The sequence below is a fragment of the Lygodium microphyllum genome, unplaced genomic scaffold, assembly GCF_053477565.2.
Source record: "Lygodium microphyllum isolate KBCC unplaced genomic scaffold, Lygodium_microphyllum_v1.1.10 scaffold_666, whole genome shotgun sequence".
Classification (NCBI taxonomy): domain Eukaryota; kingdom Viridiplantae; phylum Streptophyta; class Polypodiopsida; order Schizaeales; family Lygodiaceae; genus Lygodium; species Lygodium microphyllum.
The window spans coordinates 3592-26178 of NW_028230108.1; the positions used below are offsets into that span (position 1 = coordinate 3592).

Genomic DNA, 22587 nt, shown 5'->3' on the forward strand with positions numbered 1-22587 from the left:
CAAGCACAAGGCTCGCCTTGTTGCTAAAGGTTTTGCACAGCGCCTCGGGATTGATTGTCATGATACTTTTGCCCCCACTGCTCGTATGGCGACTATTCGAGCTGTTCTTGCTTTGGCTGGCCATAGGAGATGGGCGGTCTACCAGTTGGATGTGAAGTCGGCCTTCCTCAATGGCGATTTGAAGGAGGAGATCTATGTCGAGCACCCTCCTGGCTTTGGATCTTCAGATGGGCAAGTCTACAGGTTAAAGAAGGCCTTGTATGGCCTCAAGCAGGCTCCGTGTGCATGGAACAAGAAGATTGGCTCGTTCCTTCAGTCACAGTTGGGATATCGGCGCTCCAAGGCCGATCCGCAACTTTATGTACACACTTTTGAGGCTGGTTGTGTGCTTTTTGTGTTGTATGTTGACGATTTGATTATCACAGGTGATCATGCACAGAAGGTCAAAGAGACGAAGGCAGCTTTACATCAGGCATTCGAGATGACGGACTTGGGTCTACTCCACTTCTTCTTGGGCCATGAGATTTATCAGTCTCAGAGGGGGATTTTCATCTCTCAGCAAAGATATGTATAAGAGCTCTTGGTTTCTTTTGCGATGGAGGATTGTCGGACCATTTCTACTCCTATGGATCCGAACTGGAAGGCCACTTCACATTCAAATTCTCCCTTGGCGGATGCTTCCTGCTACTGTCAGTTGATTGGATCATTGATTTGGCTCCTCAACACTCGTGTTGATCTTTGTTTTACTGTTGGTCTCTTGGCAGGGTTCATGAGTGAACCTCCGACGGTGCATTGGCAGGCTGCCCAGTGGATACTTCAGTATTTGAGGGGAACCTCTGACTTAGGGATTCATTATCCAGCAGGCACAGGTGGTTCAGATCTTGTACTTGCAAGTTGGAGCAACTCGGATTGGGCTGGCGATGTGGACCACAGGCGGTCTACTACAGGCTACTGTTTTACCTTGGGTGCAGGTGTTATCTCATGGAGTAGCAAGAAGCAGCCCACGGTAGCCCTTTCGTCTACTGAGGTGGAGTATCGGGCCGCGTCTTCCACCACATGTGAGGCTATGTGGCTTCAGAGATTATTGGAGGAGCTTGGATGCCCCCAGACTCGTCCTACTTTTCTGCGATGCGACAATGAGAGTTGCATTGCCTTGGCACAGAATCCTGTTTTCCATGCCCGGACGAAGCACATAGAGATCCAGTACCACTTCATCAGGGAGAAGCTTCTGGATGAGACCATAGCCCTGGAGTACTGCAAGACGGAGGACAATCTTGCAAATTTGTTTACGAAGGCGCTTCCCCAGGCTCTACTTCGAAGACATGCCAAATCCCTCAGGCTTTTGCCCCATCCAGGCTCTAAGAGGGGTGTTAGCGATTGTCAGTCATCCCCTGGCAGAGCAGGCAGCTACGTCACGTGCCACGTCAGCTGCCACGTGGCAATCTGGTACAGTCGAACAGATCCGTATCAGTTGGCTGCATTTAATGCAGCCGACCGGCCATATTTGATCGCATTATTCTTGGCTATTTATAGCCGGCAATCTGTACATTGTTCCCACTTGTGTTTGCAGATTTCAGGCTGGAGATTCGTGCAGACTGCAGCATACTTCGAGGTGGACAGCAAGTTGCATCGTCGAGGTGGAGACACACAGTCCCGCGCACTGTGCCTGTGTATATATCTGCATATCTTTGTATACAGCACACCTTATACAGCAGATCTTCATCTTCCACTCTAGCTATCACATCCAAGCTCTAGAGTACATGAAGAAAGACCAAAATCCTTGACGAAACAGCCAAGCCAAATAGCTTTCTCAAAAGCTTATGTGGCTAAAGTATATTCACCCTCTCTATAGTACTTAGTGTCATAATTTTCTACAACCTTGAACACCAAGAGATAGCAGAACCAACCAAAGTAAAGACATACCCACTAGTAGATTTTCTAGTGTCAAAGATCTCTTGCCATGTCCGAATCGCAAAATCCTCGCAACTCTAGTGTACCCTTTCTATAGCATATACAGTTCTCTTGTGTACCTTTTAAGTATCCGAAAATACATTTCACTGCTTTCCAATGTGGCTTACCAAGGTTAGACATGAATTGACTAACAATTCCCACTACATGAGCAATATCAAGGCACATCGCGACCATAGCATACATTAAAGATCCACAAGCTAATACATAAGGTATGTCCTTCATAGCACTAGCAACTACATCCTTTGGGCAATCAACTTTGCTAAGCTTTGTATGTGGCAGTAAAGGCACACCAAGGGGCTTAGCATCAGTCATACTAAACCTATTAAGTACTTTACTAATGTACTTGTCTTGTAAGAGAAACAAGAAGTACTACCCTCTTATCTCTTTTAATGTGCATGCCTAAAATCTGTTCCAACTGCCCCCAAAACTTTCATAGAGAAGGCTCAACTTCGCTGCCTTTTAAGAGCATTCAAAGTACTCTTATGCTTTCCTGCAATCAACATGTCATCCACATATAAGACCAGCACAATAAGACTTCCATCATCAGCCCTTTAATGTATAAGCAGTGATCTGCATGACTGCATTTAAATCCATGGCTGAGCATGAAGATATCAAACTTTTTGCACCATTGCCTAGGGGCTTGTTTCAGCCCATATAAGCTGTGTTTCAGCTTACAAACCAAATGCTCTTTCCATAGAATGGCAAAACCTTTTCGTTGTTTCATGTGCAGCTCTTCTTACAGGACACAATGAAGCAAAGTAGTCTTCACATCCATCTGATCCAACCCTAAATCCAAGGATGCAATGAGAGCAAACGAAACACGGAGCAATCATGTTCACCACTGGTGAAAAGACGTATAGCCCTTAGCAACCAACCGTGCCTTGTACTTGGGTTTCCCATCAATACATTTCACTTTGTAAACCCATTTATTAGGGATAGCTTTCCTATCCTTGGGCAAAGATACAAGCTCCCAAGTGTTATTCGCATACAGAGACTTCATCTCTTTCTGCATAGCAAGCTCCCAAGTGTTATTTGCATACAAAGACTTCATCTCTTTTTGCATAGCAAGCTCCCACTTTCTCTTGTTTTCACATGACTGTGCCTCTCTAAATGTCAAAGGCTCACCCTCATCAATCAACAAAATGCAATCCAAAGATGGCTGAAACCTCTGTGGCTGCTTCTGACACGTGTAGACCTTCTTACCCGATGATTTGTATTGTCGAGCAATGGGCCTACATCCTCACGGACGTGCACATCATCACCAGGTTGCTGATATTCAGCATTTTCATGCTGCTGTAACCTATATTCAGCATGTTCTTCTTGATGTCCTATTCCATTCTATCCATCTATTTGCTGTCCATTATCTTCTAGCTGTAGTACAATGGGTTGCTACTCATTTTCAGCATCAAAAGGGACAAAATCTTCAACTAACGGCTGCTGAATGGCTAGCTGTTCATGCTGAAATTCGACTTTCTTTTTGTCAAGGTCACCTTGTGTGCCATGTTTCAACAACTTTGCCTCATTAAATACTACATCTCATCTACGTACTATCTTCCTGCCCTGAGAAAGCCAAACTCTATAACTCATCTCTCCCTTATCTCCATATTCCATGAAGATGCCTTGGATAGATTTCAAGTCTAGTTTGGCCCTCTGATCTACAGGTACATGCACAAAGGCATCACAACCAAAGACATGCAAATGGTCACATGAAGCAAGTTTGCCAAACCAAACCTCTTCAAGAATACCATTTTTCAATGTATGATTTGGAGAGCAATTGCAAGCATAAACTGCAATTTTAAGAGCCTCTCCCCAAAACCACTACGGGAGATTAGCTGTGGACAACATGCATCTGACTCTCTCACAAAGTGTGCGATTATATCTTTCAGCCACGCCATTTAAAGCAAGATTATAAGGGGCTGTCAACTCCCTCTTAATACCATGTATCTCACAAAACTTTTTGAACTCATTAGAAACATACTCACCCCCATTATCCGTTCTTATAGCTTTTAACTTGAGTCATTTCTGTGTGGTAGCAAAAGCATGAAACCTTTTAAAAGTATCCAACACTTTCTTTTTGCTCTTTATCATATATACCCATGACTTTCTACTAAAATCATCAATAAAAGTAACAAAGTACCGTGCACCCCCATATAAAATAGCAAGCATAGTGCACACATCAAAGTGTAATAAATCGAGAGCATTGGACTTCTTAACAACACCACAGTAATAAGGAGACTTCACATGTTTTCGATAATTGCAATCATTACAAAATTCAAGACCAGAGCCTTTTACATCAAATCTCTCTAAAGATGAGAGAATCTAAAGACCCTTTTGGCTCATATGGCTAAGTCTTTTGTGCCAAAGTTCCATCTATGAATGAACTTCAACCACAATCAAGAACTTTCCAGGTAATACTTTACAATGCAAATAATACAAAATTTTCTTTTTGCTACCTTTATCAATGCGCATAGAGCCTTTGTGGACCTTCCAAGATCCGCCACCAAAGGTAGTAAAATACCCTTTAGAGCTAGAGTGCTACACCACACATTGACACTTATTGGCCCCAAAGCTTAGCCCCCCTTCCGATATTTTTATAGATTACTGAAATATGCTCAAAATTGGTTGCAAATGGTTGTATTTCAGCAATTTCTCGCAACATAACTGATCCACGAGTGCACAATGGCCTTGACACCTTCACTGCTGGTCTTCAACCAACTGTAGAGCGTTCAAAATTGCGAATGAACACTTCAGCCTGCCAAACCCTAAAAATTACGGCAAGCATTTAAACCCAATTTCGCAGAGCATTTGCTAAGATAACTCTCTTGCACAGTCCCCATACAATCCCACACTGTTTCTCTCACAAACAAGGGTTTTCTCGCGATGAACCTTTGAGAATTTTGCTTTCTTCATGAGAAATTTGCCTAGGAAGTGCACTAGGCTTGAGATCTCAAAGAAGAAAAGAGGATATCAACCCATAGTGCCATCATAACTTTTTTTTTTAAGTTTAGCTCAAAAATAGGAGCATGCCTTGTTGTATATGGAGTTATGAGGCTGCCCAATAGAGTCCCCATGTGAATAAACACTTCAACCTGCCAAACCCTAAAAATGACAACAAACATTTGAGCCTAATTTCGCAGAGCATTTGCTAAGATAACTCTCTTGCATAGTCCCCATGCAGTTCCACACTATTCTTCTCCCAAACAGGGGGGATTTCTCACAATGAAACTGTGAGAATGTCACTTTCTTCATGACAAAATTACCCTGAAAGTGCACTAGGCTTGAGATCTCAAAGAAGAAGAGAGGATCTCAGCCCATAGTGCGGTCATAATCTGTTTATCTGATATTTAGCTCAAAAATAGTAGCATGTCTTATTGTATATGGAGTTATGAGACTACCCAATAGAATCCCCATTCCAAGAAAAGAAAAATTGATTGTTATCTGCAATCTATCTATGCTGTAAGCTCATTCCATAGCTGAAATCTGCAATTTTCTGCAGCAAGAAAGAGAAGAGAGGGTATCTCCAAAGCTGGATTGCTCCAAATGAGAGAGAAGATGGAGTATCTCCAAACTTGGATTACTCCAAATGAGAGACAAGCAACCCCAAATAGCCAAGATGAGCTTTTTAAATAAGTAACCAACTGCTCCTTAATCATATCACATTTTTTATTAAGGGCTAATTAATGACTTAGTCATTAATCATAAGTGAGTTGCTCACTAGGTGAAACTTTAGTTAAGGTCTGCTTAATAACTTAAGTGCCCTAAGTGAGCTACTTATTGGGCGAAACTTTCAATGTAACTCGATTCTAAGGTGCAAATTTTTAATTTAATGAATGTTTCACATTGCATATTATTCCTTTAGTCCTAGCCATGTACCACATGGCCCATACACTTGTCCACCGCCAGCCCCAGAGTCAAATCCTTCATAGACAGTGCAATGGTCATCATGTCGAGCTAGGGATACCAGAATTAAAGTTTATTTCAATTAAAAATCTTTGTAAAGTAGTTTTAAATTATTAAGTTCATTTCTCATTTTGGTGATATACCCCCCACTTGAAAAATCGCAAGTGACCTCGATTACAAACAGTTAAGATCCAACAGAGTGTACTAAATAACCAATACATGTTTTCCAACAACCAAGCATACTACCATTACTACATACATTGTCAACGTATAGTTGTTTATACATGTTTTCAAGTGACCAAGCACACTATTGTTATTGCATATACAGCCATATACAATTATCCATACATATTTCAATGTAACTAAGCATGTTGATACTACACTATATTCTGGCAATGTATATTTTTTTTAAAAGACGATAGTTACTACACTAGTATACCATCAATCACAACTATGAAAATAGTATTCACTTCACTGGTAAATAACTAAACATAACTATAAAAACACAAGTATCTAGTAGACTAATCATAGAAATACATGTATGAAATCTGAAAGATCTTCAAACAACCTCTAGATACTAGAGCATATATGTACTAAAAAGGTAGAAGCACCACTTCTCTCTTGAGCATCATACAATGCTCCAAATCTACACTCTGTTGGGCCTAACTGAACCCAGCTAATTGACCCAAACCGGAGCCGGCTCCTACTAAAAAGTATCAAGATAACATTGTAACAAATGAGATGATTCTATGAAATCATCCTCCTCTATCCATTTTGCATCAAGAGGTGCATAATTCTGAAACTTCACCAAATAGCAAAGTGAGACTTTACCCTTGACCTTCCTTTCCTTATGTGTCAATATCTCCTCAGGAACCAAGATTTCATCAAGTTTCTCAACCTTTGGCTACATCTCATCATTGATACCGTCAAGCCTATCACCAAGAAGAAGCCTAAAAAGACTCACATAAAAAACATTGTAAATCTTCCAGTGATCAGATAGGTTTGATCTGTAAGCCACCTCATTGATACTTTGCAACACTTAGAAAGACTCATTGTCATGAAGACATGTATTTTTGAAACCTCAATTAACATATGGATTAATTTTTAATCACGTGGTTAAGTAATTGTTACAGTGTGAGATGTAGCTAGGGTTAGAGTAAATTTACGAGCCTAGGACCCGAGAAAATAGTGGGATATCAAAGGCAAAAGTTACTATAAGTTATGTTGCACAAACACTTGGTGATATCTAGTATCAATTGTTGGCCTAGGTCATTTATTTAGCCATAAGTGTCAATTGGTAACACTAGAGAAGTAGTGTTTAATGGTACCTAACACCAATTTAATAGTCAAGATGACGCAAAGATACTTGGAAATGGAAGTTGCCTAGCCAATTTAATTATAGATAAGTCAAATTATTTCTTTGAAAACCAAAATAATTACTACATTAATTTTTAGTATTTAAAGACTAAAAATTAATATATAATTATAGATAATGCTAGGAAAACTATTTGAAAAGGCTACCACTTGTCAAAAATGCCCATGCAAGTCTGGAAAACAACTTTGGAGGTTGGAGAGAGACATCTTAGTGCATTTAGCCTACAAGAGAGAAAGAGGAGATGTTGCTGGTCTGATCTGCAACCATTGGAAGACCTTCTGAGGCAACCAAGGGCACAAGAAGACCAATCTGCAGCAAGCAATAGCATCTACAAGCTGTAGAGATTAAGTAGCAACAGTAAATGATTGATTTTCTTCAGTTCTTTGCGAAAAAAGTCTAAATTTACTCCCTCCTCGGCATTTTCTCTCATCTCCCAGCCTTTCTACAGACTTGCTCCAAAAATAACTGCATTGAGATCACCAGAGGTTGAGAAATTTCAGATTTTCCTATTGTAAACCCTAATTTGCAATAGAAATTAGGGTTTAGCAGCAACCTCGAGAAGCGTGCCAAAAATTGAAAGCTCCAAGACTTGGATTCAATAGAATATAAGCTATTTTCAGTCAAATTCATGTTGGAGGGACCAGCGGATCAATGAATTTGGGGGATTTTCCATCTCCATAAAAGTGGGTAAAGGCCATTTGATGCCTGAATCAAGGGGCAAATCAAATTAAAGACTTGTTCATTTGGGACAACAAGGGAAGTTGAAATATCAAAAGAGATTGGAAAAATCCCAGTGTACATCAACTTCTTCTTCAATTAAGTTAAAGGAATACTAAGAGCCGCCAATTTTGAGACCAACACAGTATCCATTGTCCACCACCCATCCAAGGAAGGAAGGCTAGTTTCACCCATAATACCTCATGCTAAGTTTAGGAAAATCAACTATTTTCTTTTGTTTTGCTTGAGTCTTTTGGAGAGCTATCTTTACTTAGCATAAGCTTCATCCAAACTCTCAACCTACTTGTCAGTCTCAAAGATCTTATCTTTTGTATGCAAAACGGGTGGGACTTTCTTCCCCCCTTCCACAATCTCAAACAATGTCTTCCCAGTGGAATTGTGCAATGTGTTATAAGCATATTCCACAAGAGGCAAAAACTATTTCCATTTTGTTTTATGCTCAGACACATAGCATTTCAAAATATCTAAAACAATAGCATTTGCTTCTTCAACTGCCCATCTATCTATGGATAAAAAGAAGATGAGAACTTTAGGGTAGTACCCATATTCTCAAAATGCCTCTCCAAAAGAGACTCATCATGCAAGGATCTCTACTACTCACAATAAACGATAGCATGCCATGATATTTAAAGATATTTTGCATGAACAATCTTGCCATGTGATTCACAGTTATCTTTTTCCTCACCGCAATAAAATGAGCCTATTTGCTAGACCTACAATTAATGGTCCATATGCCATCATTCCCAGTAGGTGTCCTAGGAAGATCAAAGATAAAATCCATGGCTGTGTTGTTCCACGGTCTATCAAGAATAGATAAGGGCCACATAAGGAACCACCAAAAGGTCAAGGCGATCCAACCTGCAGTTTCTATACCTAGCAACCTCCAATGCATTGTTAAAGGTGTGCTAATTAAGCACCCATGTACTACCTCAAACAGCATCTACTTAGTCCTACTGAAATACTTGCTTGCTCATCTATTTGAGAATGAAAATCTCTGGAACATACAAATCATATGCCAAGGCCCAATGCACACTAATTTTTAGTGCAGGACCCATCTCCATACAACTAAAAACTCTTCTTCTAGACTAAGCTTCGCTCAAAAACTAGTGTAATAAGTAGTAAGACTTCAGTCCCCACCTTCAAAGTGGAGTGCGCTCATAGACTAAATATTTGATAGCTCATTGGCAATAAACAAACCTAGTCAAGGCTCACACAACTCCAATGTTACATAATATGTCAAAACTAGCCACTAATTGTAGTGATGTAGCGCTTTCTACTTTGCAATAATGTCATTGTGACCCACGTGCCACTAGCACAAAATACAATCCATTCTTGTAAATCTAAGCAAAGAGTTCTCTTCAGACAATGCATTCACATATGCACAACCTAATAATTGTGGTCTAAGCAAGGCACACAAAAGGCTATAAGTTTCGTCATCTCCAATCCATTCTCACAACAATTGAGAGGATATTGTCACAAACTCAATCATTGGTCTACCGAAGGGAAACCATTAACGAACTAATGCCACAGCCACGGGATCACTGGAAGATCTATTTGCCATTGGTTTTGCATACCAATTGCATTACTAATAGGTACCAATAGAGCCAAATCCAGCAGTTTTAGAGATGAATCACCATATTTGATTGAATGCTAACATACACTGCAAGAAACAACAAGAGGACCTTGTTGAAGATGGAGTGCAGATGCTGCATCTCAGGCTTCTCACTTGGGTGCCTAGATCCAAACAAGAAGCATCATAGACAATCACTTACACTAACCTAAATAGAGAAGATAGTCATTACTCTTCCCCTCCATATTGTTGAGAGATGTAATTTGTTTTTTTAATTTAAATCAGAGATGAAAAACTGAAGAAGGTGGCAAGCAAATCATCCCCTTGGACCTAGCATGCAATAAAAATAAGCATTTTGAAAGAAGCCATATATCAATGAAGGAAAAGAATGATTAAGGAAGACATGAGACAATCTATCATCTCTAAAAAGATAAACAAGCTAGACGGATTGGGAAATGTAAGCCATCCTACCATATGATTGGATGCTGCCACTTACTCCAGTCCTCACAAAAGACCTTGGTGCGGGTTGGCCTTTGGAAATCATCTATTCTCATAGTGAGACGCCTTTGGAATGTTCCAGCACAATCATGCTTTACCCAGAGCTGCTTCACCTCACGTATAGTGAAAGTCTGGTTTGAATAACTCAGATAGTCTCCAAAAGGTAGATGCACGCGACCCGATAGTCCAAGGTACGAAGGGTTCGTTGAGCTGCTGACAGAAATGAAACCATGTCATTCAAGAACATAAGCAACTTCAAAGGAGCATCTATTCCTCCAATGAACAAAGATAAAGTAAACTGCTCAATTGTAGAAATTAAAACAAGTGTATTAAGAATGTTGAGTTGCTCATGCAGATTTCAGCATATGGACAGTAGAAGATAGCAATGTACCCATGCTCACCGATAATAAGAGAACGATTCAACATAATACTCAGGCCAGCAGCTGTAAGGATCTTGTAAATGTCATTTCCAAGACCGTCCTCTGTGGCCCTTCCATAGACAAAACCCCTACAGCAAAATTCTTCTGCTGGCAGAGATCTAACATGGCTTGCACCTGTGCATAAAACAATGTTAACCCAAGAATCCAGTGGAGTTGATTTTACCATGCCATTAATATAGAGTAGTGACACTTTTTGTTCGGAATAAACACTGTCCTAGGAAAAGACAAAACCTGAGGCAAGTATTTTTCAAGTATTCCTCAGGCAAGTATTACCGTGCTGTAGAAAGTAATCTTTGATCAGTCTTCTGAATTCCAAACTGGCTAATGTAGGGTCTCCCACCGCAGCAAGTCCCATCTCTTCTACAGAAGCACAATTTCGGAGTGGTTCTCTATCCTGCAGCTGAGGGCTAATAAGCTCAGTTTGTTTTATCTGACTTGAGATCTCTCTAAAACCTTGAGCTTGACGTGCCCGCTCACTAATCTCCGCTAGGAAAATACTGCTGTCCTCATTAGAATCCGTAGGAAAACTAGCAGCAGTAATCATCTGCAAAGAGGCATTTTCAGAATGCTTCAAAGCTTCGAATACATGTTGCTCTTCAGTTTCACTCGATGGATCAACTTGTCTCAAATACTCATCCGAAGGAAATTCACCTTCTTTCTCCATTGATCCATTGCTCCAAATGTGATGATCAGCATAGGACTGTTTCCCGGGCCCTGAAGAAAGCCGCAATGTGTCCTGTGTAAAGAAAGACTGCCATAGGGAGTAACCTGAGGAGGTGAAGGCCAACCAGAAGATAATGGCAATCAGCCACGCGAGAGTTGCAAACTGCCCAACGTATTTCTTGCTAAACTCGGGCCATAGCTTGGCTGTGGATCTCCTCGGTGCCATTGCCTTCTGGAATTTACAAACTCCCAATGTAGGTAGATGGGGCACTACCTAACAAGAAAAAAACGCGCGTTCATATCACATGCTCCAGCTCTCGCTCTCGCAGATTACCTAACCAGTAAAAAAACGAGCGTTCATATCAGACGCTCCAGCTCTCGCTCTCGCAGAGTACCTTTTCTTTCGATTTGGCTGTATCTTATCGAGGGATACCAAAGCCTCACACCTAGCCTAGAAATAGCACGCAGTCTTGCATGGCAAAAGCTCAACGCTCCTAAGGTTTAGGCTAGGGTAAAGGGGCCAACGGGGGAACACTTAACTTTTCACACACCATTGGCCCTTCTACACTAAAAATTTGGGTGTCCCAACCTTATTGCATGTGTGCCACATCAATTTCCTACTAAGGGAAAATAGGACAAGTGGAATTGACTAGGAACTTTAATTTTAAAAAGGAATTTAAATACTTGGTGTAATTTTTTGGGGGACACGATTGCAAATACTCCCCTTGCCACATGTCGCAATTGCCCCGAACCAAGCATGGGCAACAACCAGATAGGAGCCAATCCTGTATGGATGTTGCTCCATACAGCTCCATTGGTGGAACACTGCATGGCAAACCTCTCTCTCTCTCTCTCTCTCTCTCTCTCTCTCTCTCTCTCTCTCTCTCTCTCTCTCTCTCTCTCTCTCTCTCTCTCTCTCTCTCTCTCTCTCTCTCTCTCTCTCTCTCTCTCTCTCTCTGTGCTACACTACCATTGGAAAGCCCCCACATACAATCCCCCTCGATTCCTCCACTTTCCATGTACCGACACTTCCCTATCTCACACTTGAGTGGCATCGATGTTGGAAGAAGGTGGCATAAAGGAATGTCCAATGTACATTTTTTAGGAGAAGCTGCTTAGATGTGGATGACTTACATGCGAGGAATCAAGAGGGGAGCTCTGAGGTGCCATCTTCAAGTGACACTACGAAAAGCTTGGCTTGGTAATGTGAAGGGTGTTGCGATGGGGCTCAACACTAACAACACGTGCAATGTCACATGCATGCAAGGGTTGAGTTTGAAACCATTTCGGGTGAGAATTGACCTGGAGAGATAGGGAGAATTGTGCCTTGAGTAGCGGGGCATGGCGCCCTATTGACAATTTGCTCATTTCGATTGGCAGCATGAGGCTTCCCCCAATTTGTAGAATGCTCCCCTTGGATTGGCAACATGACTCTAAGCATGCAAGGATGTTGTTCGTGGATGCATGTGTTAAAGTACACTTGTTAATGGCTATACATGGTAATTAAATAAACTCAAAAATTAAAATTTCTCAAAATAAAGGTGATGAGTATACAAATATGGAAGACATAAATGTAAATATATATTTCATAGCAAAAATTACTATATAAAGTAGTGGCTTTGAGATTGCTTAGCATGGTGACACATAACAAAACCTCATGTTTAAGTACTTTCAAAAATGCCCCTCAACTTGGACTGATTGCTTCTCCTATATGCAAGTGTGTTCTAATTTTTGCCATGCATGCCTTGATGTTTATGCTAACTTTGTAGGGTTTCTATCTGTGTGGTGTTGTAGAGCTCCTCTTCGTAGGTACATTGCACAAAGCAAAGGGAGAGTTCTTGCCAATTGAGAGCTTTTTGCTTGATTTTTGGCTTGATGAGTTCTGATATGTGCCATATCTAAATTTTAATTTTTCAAAAAGACTAGGTATTTCTTTTCATTATGCTGGAGTCTATTGTATTGTTGTTGGTTTTTTGTTCTTCGGTGGTTATTAAGATCTATTGGTCCTAATCAATCCAAAAAAGAAGTATGCTTTGGAGCAAGCCTAAACTGACCACTATGAAGGGGTGAAGGTGGTTTGTATGGGTGTGTTATTAGCATTGTTTGCCAATAATGGTTCATGTGAGATGACTCAATATGTGCCAAATGTCACACATAGTCATGGCTCTTCGTCTAGAATTGATCATCTATAGATTTATTTTGGTTTGCCATACCCAGTTTGGTGTCTTTGTTGTGATTTTCGCTCAAGCCTTTTTAACTATGAATTGGGTCGTTGGGAATTGAAAGCAATTATGTGATAATCAAGGGGGATTTTTGTGTGAAACATGCCCATCTATTCCTACATTGTAATTTCACAACTTGGTGTGTTACAAAGTGTGAAAATGTTTTGTACATTTGAAGTGGCTCATATTTGATACTTTTGCATGTGGTGAATTCATTGAAATATGAAGAAATTAAGCATATGGTGGACCATGTCATCCAACTGTTGCGTGTAAAAAATATGTGGAAGAAATGAATAACAAGCAATACCTGAGTTAGGTACATGCTACCTCTTTATCATGTGGCCCTTTAATTGGGAAAGATAAATATTTTCAATCGGCATGTAGGATTTACTTGCAAATGGGGCAGTTGGACAATCCATCCCATCCCTTTTTAGTAAGCACCCATCTCATGCCATCCTCTTTTTGTTGTTTGCAGATATGAAAGCATTGGAAGTAGAGTTGTGTAGAGATCAAGCAATTCAGAGAGGTAGACGAAGGTGAGGCTCTTCTCACCAATACCCTTTCCCTCGTTCTGTGGCTACTGTGTGAAGCTTCCAAAAAAAACAAAGAGTTGTAGTGTATGAACAGTGGAATAGCTTGTTGTGATGTGCAAACAAGTATATACAAATACAAGTGGTGAGACAAACTTGAACTTAATAATTGATCCAAAATTGATCTATTGATACATAAGAGAGGTGTTGTATTAGCACTGATTGGATAGTAGATACAAAATGGGGGAGTTGGCAGCTAGTATACTATAGGATAGGATAGTCAATCCAAAAAGAGGGAAGAAGCTTCATGGATGCTACTTGTATGCAATGCTACACTTGCTATCTAAGAAGCCACATTGCATCAATTGTTAGCTCTTTGGTGGCGCATTGTTTTCAAGCTTCTCTAGATGCACTCTTCATGTCATCTGATGGTGAGGACCATCAATATATAGTTGTAAAGGGTGATCATCTAAACCTTCTGTACCTTCCCATAGGATTGTTGAAGATGTGCCCCAGCTACCAAGTCTTTAACTACACTTTCCGTGGTTGGCCTTTTCACCACTCGACCTTCGGCCCATGAATCGAGCAATGTCATCTCGGGGTAATCCGCGGTGTGATCTTGGAGATGATCCACCCATGCAAAATATATTTCCTTAATTAATCCAATTAAGAATCAAGGATAATCAAGGCAATCAATCCTATTATCATCTTCCAAGATAACATTCATTTATTCCCATGGCAACTTGTCATTACAAACCCCTACCATGCATATACCATCAAACACAAGCACTTGAAACTATCATCCAAATCGCATCCAACATTTAGTTTAATGCAAAAGCATTCAAGATGTTATTTGATCAATCAACAAAACAATGGTATATTTTTCCAAATATTGCAAGAATAGTCGCGATAACCTTCCATCGCGTGTTTGCTCTCCCCCTTGGGATCTAAGCGATTCCACGCAAAAAATTACTCAACACTTTGGCTAAGACACATGCCAAGGTCTTATACAACTATGCGAGAATGTAAATTCTATTGAGCACTTATATTGATCAATAACCTAACCCTCTTCTCAGCAAATACGGAAGCATCGGCCTTTCCTTTGCCTCGGGTTTCCCTAACCCCTTGAGCTCTCTGCCTGCCTTTGAGGCCCGAAGTTGTCTATATCTAGCCCAATCCCCAAATTTGGATTGACAAACATAGTGTTTATCGGTGGATCACAAGGCAACTCACCCTCTAATCCTTATGATCATTGTTTGTACTAGTTAAGCACAACATCAAGATTCCCAATCTAATGGCATGAGATATTAGTGAGAGTTTGGCAAAGGTCTAAAGCTTCGAAAATGGTTCTCTTTAGAATAAGTTGCTTGCCATGCAATCTATCAAACATGAGAGTTGTGACATATACCTTTGATGTGACGACTAAATGCACATACTATTTCTAGGATGGAAAGCTGACAATGCTTGAGTCTTATATATTTATGAATTCATTGTATAGCATTTAAATACAATGGTCTTCTCTTGATACGCGCATTTGGGGAATTTAGTATTTCGAATACTTGCGATGTAGTTTATCCTTCCTAATGTCCTATTCTCGAATGGACCTAATGCATCTCATGTGGGACTCAAAGCAAGTATTCAGCAAACTGGAGATACATTACTTACGACTGGTAGTGCAGTTGGATGGGCAGTGATGTCCTTGCCCAGGGCTTCATTGCAGTTTGTGGGATTGCCCACCCGCACTCGACATTTTTCCCTTGGGGGCCATTTTCGAACTTCCTCGCTTTAGGTGTAATTTCCGTAGGAATTTTCAAGCAGCCTCTTGAGTAGAAGAGGGGGAAAAAAACTCACACGATAGGGATTAAGTTTGCGGGAAAGGTAATAAAACTCGAGGAAGAAGGAAGAGGAAACACGTGTGGCCACCTCCTCTAAGGAGGGGAAGAGGGAGTAACCTTCTAGAAGGTTCTCCCCTCCTCTCTCTCTCTCTCTCTCTCTCTCTCTCTCTCTCTCTCTCTCTCTCTCTCTCTCTCTCTCTCTCTCTCTCTCTATCTATCTCTCTCTCTCTCTCTCTTCTTCTCATTCTTTCTCTCCCTCTCTCAATGGCAAAGGGGGGGGGGGGGGGAGGGGGGGGGATTTAGGAAGGATGGTGGTGTACTATCTTGGTACCTACGCAACATCGAGCTCTCCAAGGTCCTCCTCCTTCCCTTGACAATTGGGGTGGGGGGGGGGGGGACTTTATAGGAGGGGAAGTGGTATTGTTTGGGGGAGTGGAGTAGTGAAGTGGTGGTGGCGGCAGCGTCTTCCTCCCATCCAACACTTGTCTGTATGCATGGCAGGCTCGTCACAAGTCAGGGGAGGGAGGAATGTAGGCCACGTGGCCTTCTTTTGTAGTTCCCCATCAGCATACCCTCTCCCTTAGTTGTCATTGTCTCCATCTTCTCCACGTTGACTCCAGCTGCCCTCCCTCGTCGTCATCATGCTGATTCCCTTTGACGTCATCCTCCTCTTCACCATTTCCCCACTTGCGACGTCAACTACTACATTCCCCCCCCTTGCCACCTGCCAGGCGACGATAGGGGGGAAAACAAAAAAAAATCGTTAATTTCATTGTAAAAAAGAGGGGGGCATTTGTTAGGACGGCACGTTACATTTTCTCCCCCTTAGAGAACTCGAGATGTCCTCATCTCGCAAGAACTGGGGATTTCCTTCTCGAACCTGTGGGGTAGGGATCCATCACACATTCGTTGTGACATTCTGATTACTCATAAGCACGTGGTTGTAATAAAGCTAACCTAACTAGCCTAAACTGACCTAGCCTCCATGTCCAACCATGGATAAAGAAACGAGAAATCAACAAGAAAAACTGAAAATGGAAAGAGACTAACCTTCATTAACATGGCAAGCTGCCATAGCTAAAACAATGGAATACAAGAAAGAAAGTTACTTAGGACAAGATGTCTTCAAATGATCAAGAGATAATGCTACATTTGGCTGGCTGCCATTTTATAGGTAAACCCTAGCTAATTCCTAGCTAACCCTAATGAAGGTTTCTTTACACATGTATGCCCTAATTCATAAAGGTATTTACAAAGGCAAAATAGAAGGGCAAAAATTCCTACATGACAAACCATCCCCTCCTGAAGAAGCTTTGTCCTCAAAGCTGAAATTGCATTGATTACAAGGATGGAAACATGTAAGAAGGTAGAGTAGAGGCTGCATAATCCATGATAAACTCCAAAAGCGGATCTTCAATAAATGGTCTTCATAGGATAGGAGTAACTGTCATGAAACAGAGAGCAGGGCTGAATAAGGTAGCTGAAGTAAAATGCCCATAACTTCTGACTGAAGTGTCCAAATTCAGTGTTTGAGGTGTAGATACAAAATACGTAACCCAAGGCATCAACCTATACCCTCAAACCCATATATTGATTGCGTCAGGGCAATTTAATTCATCATAGAATTTCTATACAACAAGCTGTGTCTGAATAAAATGAAAAAACCATAATCAAAGCTTTCATAAGTAAGGTATTCTGCATAAAAGTTATTATCACCTCCAGGATCAAAAGGATGTGATAAATCGCGTCCATAATCCATAGATGCATTCATGTAAATCCATGGATCATATGGGAATGAAAGATCATCAGCATTATCGTTAACACCTCCATAATGATGAAGAAAGCCTGATGAATCATTATCATAATCAATAGGATGCTAAAAGTCATCATCTACATGAGGTATGAGCTACTGAAAATCATCATGTAATGATTTCATATCCTCAATGCTTGTTTGGTCAATTGAATCTTCTTCAGTCCTTTCATCTTCAGCATTAGATTCATTGTCATATGCATCATCTTGGTTGACTGCACAGTCCTCTTGATCATCACTAACATTTACATGCTCTTGTTCTTCATTTACAACTACATCTCTTGGTTCTTCATCTTGGTCACTAAAAACATTCTCTTCTTCTTGTTCTTCTATACATGATTGCTCATTAACTACATGTGTTACATGTATGGCATTTAGAGCAATTTGCCCTTGCTGCCCAGTCACATCTTTAGCTTGATTTTCAGCATAGGCATCATCTTCTTGCTGCCCATGACTGTTATGTCCTTGCCCAACATATACATCTTCCATTGGGTCTTCCAAGTCAAGGGCTATAGCAAAATGTTTATTCCTGCAATAACCCTCATGATGAGGTAACCAATGCTCATTACTCTTGTAGCATATTAGCTGCCTTTGCATTTCCATCAGTTGTTGATGAGGAATAAGCTTTCTTCCAATGCCATGAGGAGTATGGAACTCAAGAACAACCGATACGTTAATATGCTTTGCCTTGCATACATTGTCATGCCCAAGAGTGCTCTTCTCCTTGCATTTGTAACATAGGCCCTTGGAAGTTATGTTGTCCAAGCTATGACTTGACAAGTAGATGCCATGTACACCACTGAAAGAAAATTGACGGACATTTTCCCCATCTATCAAATGATAACCATAACCACGAGCTTGCTGTCCATGGTTTATTGCATAAGGCTGAATTTCTGTAGGAGCATTTGATTGTAGCAGCTCATAACCAAAATCATGATCATATACATGTTTCTGCCTATTCATGTACAACTGTCTATTTGAACGCATATCAAAAGATTTGAAACCTTTCTCAATTCCTTATGGCCTTCCCACATGATTCTCATTCATGGAAGAGTGTCCAAAATGATTGCAAGGGTGTCCTTGCTTTTGGGGCTGATCATAAACATAATGATTGACATGTTGTTGCTGTCCAAAAATATTATGATCATTATTTCTATGCTGCAACTCAATAGTGTTCTCATCACTGTCATATGCATGTTGTTGGACACACCAATGCTCGTTGTACTCATTGTCATAATACAACTTCCAATCATAGTCATACTGTTGTTCATAATATCAATGACAAGAAGATTGTGGTTCATAATGTTTTTGATCATGTGATTGATGTCTATACCTTGCGTACTCTTCATAATCTTCATGATAAGCATGCTATTGGTTTGCATAGTGCACTTGTTCTTGCATAGCTGCTCCAAATGCATAGAAAAATGGTGTTTTAATGCTATTCATTTTCAGTTGCACAAGTAGCCAAAGCAGGGGAAATGATCTCTTCCAAATTCATCAACCAGTTGTGATCTGCTCTAGACAATGAGTGTGACCAAATTCTTGAATTGCCCCAAAACCCTATACTTCTTTATGATTCACATTCAAGATCCAACATATAAAGCAGTGATCTAACACCATGTTACCTCCTTGATCAAGACCTGAATCAGAGACCGCAGAACCAAAGAGAATTGTCTAATCAAACAAGCTGAATCAGAGACCGCAGAATCAAAGAGAATTGTCTAATCAAACAAGCTAAACCCCATGTCTTTATCACTCTCTTCCTTTGGTTCTTCTCTTTTTTTTTTTTTCCCCTTCATGAATCCTCTCATATTGCAAGCATAATTTTGCTCTATTTGTTGCAGTGTTTGAACTTACAAATATGAGGGCTTCATCACCGGATTTGGTAGAACTGTTTCTACCTTAGACCATTGTAGCAAGCTGATACCAGATTGAGCCAAGATTTGATGCATTGGTTCAATGCCAGTTAGGTACTGAGACTGTCAAAATTCTGAAATCCCCCTTGCTCTGTGTCTTCTTTGGTTATGCTACATTTGAATGATGAACCGGGTTCTGGTCCTTGTGATTAGCTTGCTGGTCTTCCAAAGATGAGGATCAGCTCTCCAAAACATGTAGATTTAATGGTCTTTTTTTTAAAAGCAGCACAGATTACGTTTGAGCTAAATTCTTGAGGGCCACTGATGTAGAAGCTTAAGCCTGTGTTGACTGTCTATTCATATCAATGTAGAATTAGATATGTCAAGCTCTAGAAGATAATATTAAACTTGTGTTCACTATGATCACGCACAGAACGAATGAGTTCTTTCTTGAAGCCGCACTCTCTGCTCATACACAGACATGAACCGATATAGTGGTTAGTCAAGTCTTCAATCGCCATCGAACAATAGACATGAGCCTAAGTATTCACACATAGATCTGAACATGCACGCAACTTTCCTGGTCACATAAGCGACTCAAAGTCATGATTGACATAGAGATACAACCCCTGATGGCTGTCATACAACCCTTTGAAGCCTTTGGGAGCCTCTACAAAGGAATACTGGCTAGTTGATGCCTTCGGTGAGCTTCCTGTTAACCCTTGATTTCTGCTCATTCAAATCCTCGAGAGCTCTTGAAAAAAATGCTTAACAAGTTGGAGCCTCCAATCCTTTTGAAGATGCTGGAGTGCATTAAGGAGCCTTCAACAGAACCATATTCAATTTAAGAGGAAGTACAAGAAAGATATCAATAGTAATGCAAGGGCATTACACAGGCTAAGAACTGCATGTGAGAGAACAAAGAGAACCCTCTCATCTAATTCTCAAACAACTATTGAGATTGACTCTCTATATGAGGGTATTGATTTCTATTCCACCATTACTCGAGCCAGATTTGAGAAGCTCAACATGGATTTGTTCAGGAAATGTATGGAGCCAGTGGAGAAGTGCTTGAGGGATACAAAGATGGACAAGAGCAGCATTCACGACATGGTTTTGATAGGAGGTTCTACTAGGATTCCCAAAGTGCAGCAACTGCTTCAGGATTTCTTCAATGGGAAAGAGCTCTGTAAGAGCATCAAGCCTGATGAGGCAGTTGCTTACGATGCTGCTGTCCAGGCTACAATTCTCAATGGTGAGGGGAATTAGAAGGTGCAAGACCTCCTCAAGATTCCCAAAGTGCAGCAACTGCTTCGGGATTTCTTCAATGGGAAAGAGCTCTGCAAGAGCATCAAGCCTGATGAGGCAGTTGCTTACGGTGTTATTGTCCACAGTCTTCTATCGCTTTGACTGAGTCGGTCGAGGCTGCTTGGCAGCTCAGAGCGCTTGTCTTCCTCCTCGCAAGAGATTACTAGCTGGATTGAAACAGATGCTTGGAAATTACTGCTAGAGGTGCATCATCTTCGGCGAAACCAATCTTAACCGTACCCGATCCATTATCACATACAAGAGGTTGCACATCATCAGCATCACCCATTTTTCACTAGTACGAGAAACCTCGGAAAAGAGGTGAGCCTTGGCAGACAGCATGGCCGAGATATACTCTTGCTGTCTGAGAAGAAACCCTAACAGAAGGGAGAAGGGATCTTTAGGTGCAAACAATGCAGAATCAGCTTGCCTTACTACTGAAGAAAAATGAGATCAATCATGGTTAAAATGGGGCTCCATAGAGAGCTTATAAGCTATAGATTCAAGCGCAAGGTACCATGGAAACCATTGGAGTCAAGCGAAGAGCCAAGGTAGTGAACTGGAAGAAGATTTCTTGCACAAGAGCTTCAATGGAAGCTTGAAGAGAGAGAAAGAAACGTGTATGTTCCAAAAAGTAGTGAAGGTTTTACCCTTTTCCAAATGTCTGTAGCCTTCTTTTTGTCAAAAGACCTCCAAAAAGGCCTCAAAATGGACCACGACTTGACAAAGTCAGCTGGAGTCCACCATTATCCACTGGATCATGCCAAGAACCTCCATCTTGACCAAGATCATGCCAAGAACCTCCTTCTTGACCAAGATTAATGATAGTTTCTTCAATTCCAACCACTGTTTACTATGCAAGTCACCCCCAGTCAACTAGACACAAAAATCCATGGTTATAACCAAACCAAACCATATTGTAATCAAATTGTACATGCTATAGCCAAATTGTACATGGACAATGACCTCCCTAGCAAGGTCATAATCATGAAAATGATGGAATTAAAGCCTGCCTTGGATCAAAGCAAGGCTCTGATACCAATGTAAAAAAGCTAACCTAACTAGCCTAAACTGGCCTAGCTCCATGTCCGACCATGGATAAAGAAAAAGGAAATCAACAAGATAAATTGAAAATGGAAAGAGACTAACCTTCATTAACATGGCAAGCTGCCATAGCTTTAAAAATGGAATACAAGAGAGAAAGTTACCTAGAACAAGATGTCTTCAAATGATCAATAGATAATGCTACACTTGGCTGGTTGCCATTTTATAGGTAAACCCTTGCTAATCCCTAGCTAACCCTAATTAAGGTTTCTTTACACATGTATGTCCTAATTCATAAAGGTATTTATAAAGGCAAAATAGGAGGGCAAAATTTCCTACATGACAGTGGTCTTTTGAAATAACAACTTATTGTATTTGATATATTCGAGTTTGGATTAAAAGAGAAGAGTTTATTGTAGTCACATCTCATGGATATCTTCTAAGTTTTCCTAAGTATCTAGTATATTCTGGATCACTGGAACTTGTACACTGTTAACTCCAAGCCGAGAAGGCGGAAGGATGAATGAAAAAGTGGAAAGAAGATGAAAAAGGAGCAAAGACATGCAGGCAGCCTCTAAAGCTAAGCTGGGGCCAAAAGCGTAGTTTTAAGTAAAAAGCGCCTCAAAAACTCCAAAAACTCTTGTAAAAGAGCGCTAGCTCCCTCCTGTGCTACTTGTAAAAGAATAGTCGAATATAGGCCTAGGGCATGAAGCAAAAAGAGGGAATTATAAAAATGGACCTTGCTACAATGGCCGGTCATGTAAAAAGGGATGGGTGCCCATGGGGTTTTAGGGTTTGTATATATAAAGTTAAAAAAGTGAATGGAA

At 40.7% G+C, this 22587-nt stretch overlaps 1 protein-coding gene across 5 annotated transcripts; it reads right to left on the bottom strand.

Moving 5' to 3' along the window:
* Positions 1-10005: 10005 nt before the first annotated feature.
* On the bottom strand, positions 10006-11579 carry LOC148007994 (uncharacterized). 5 transcript variants are annotated; one of them, XM_087674537.1, is made up of 4 exons: positions 11144-11275; positions 10766-11036; positions 10444-10606; positions 10006-10265 (listed from the first exon to the last, which is right to left on the bottom strand). In XM_087674537.1, the coding sequence occupies exons 1-4, from the start codon at positions 11186-11188 to the stop codon at positions 10022-10024; spliced, it is 723 nt and encodes a 240-aa protein (XP_087530663.1). In that variant the 5' UTR covers positions 11189-11275; the 3' UTR covers positions 10006-10021. The 5 variants fall into 5 exon arrangements, with proteins under 5 accessions (XP_087530663.1, XP_087530659.1, XP_087530658.1 ...); XM_087674533.1 differs by having other exon boundaries at positions 10007-10262; positions 10766-11579; XM_087674532.1 differs by having other exon boundaries at positions 10007-10265; positions 10766-11579.
* Positions 11580-22587: the final 11008 nt, after the last annotated feature.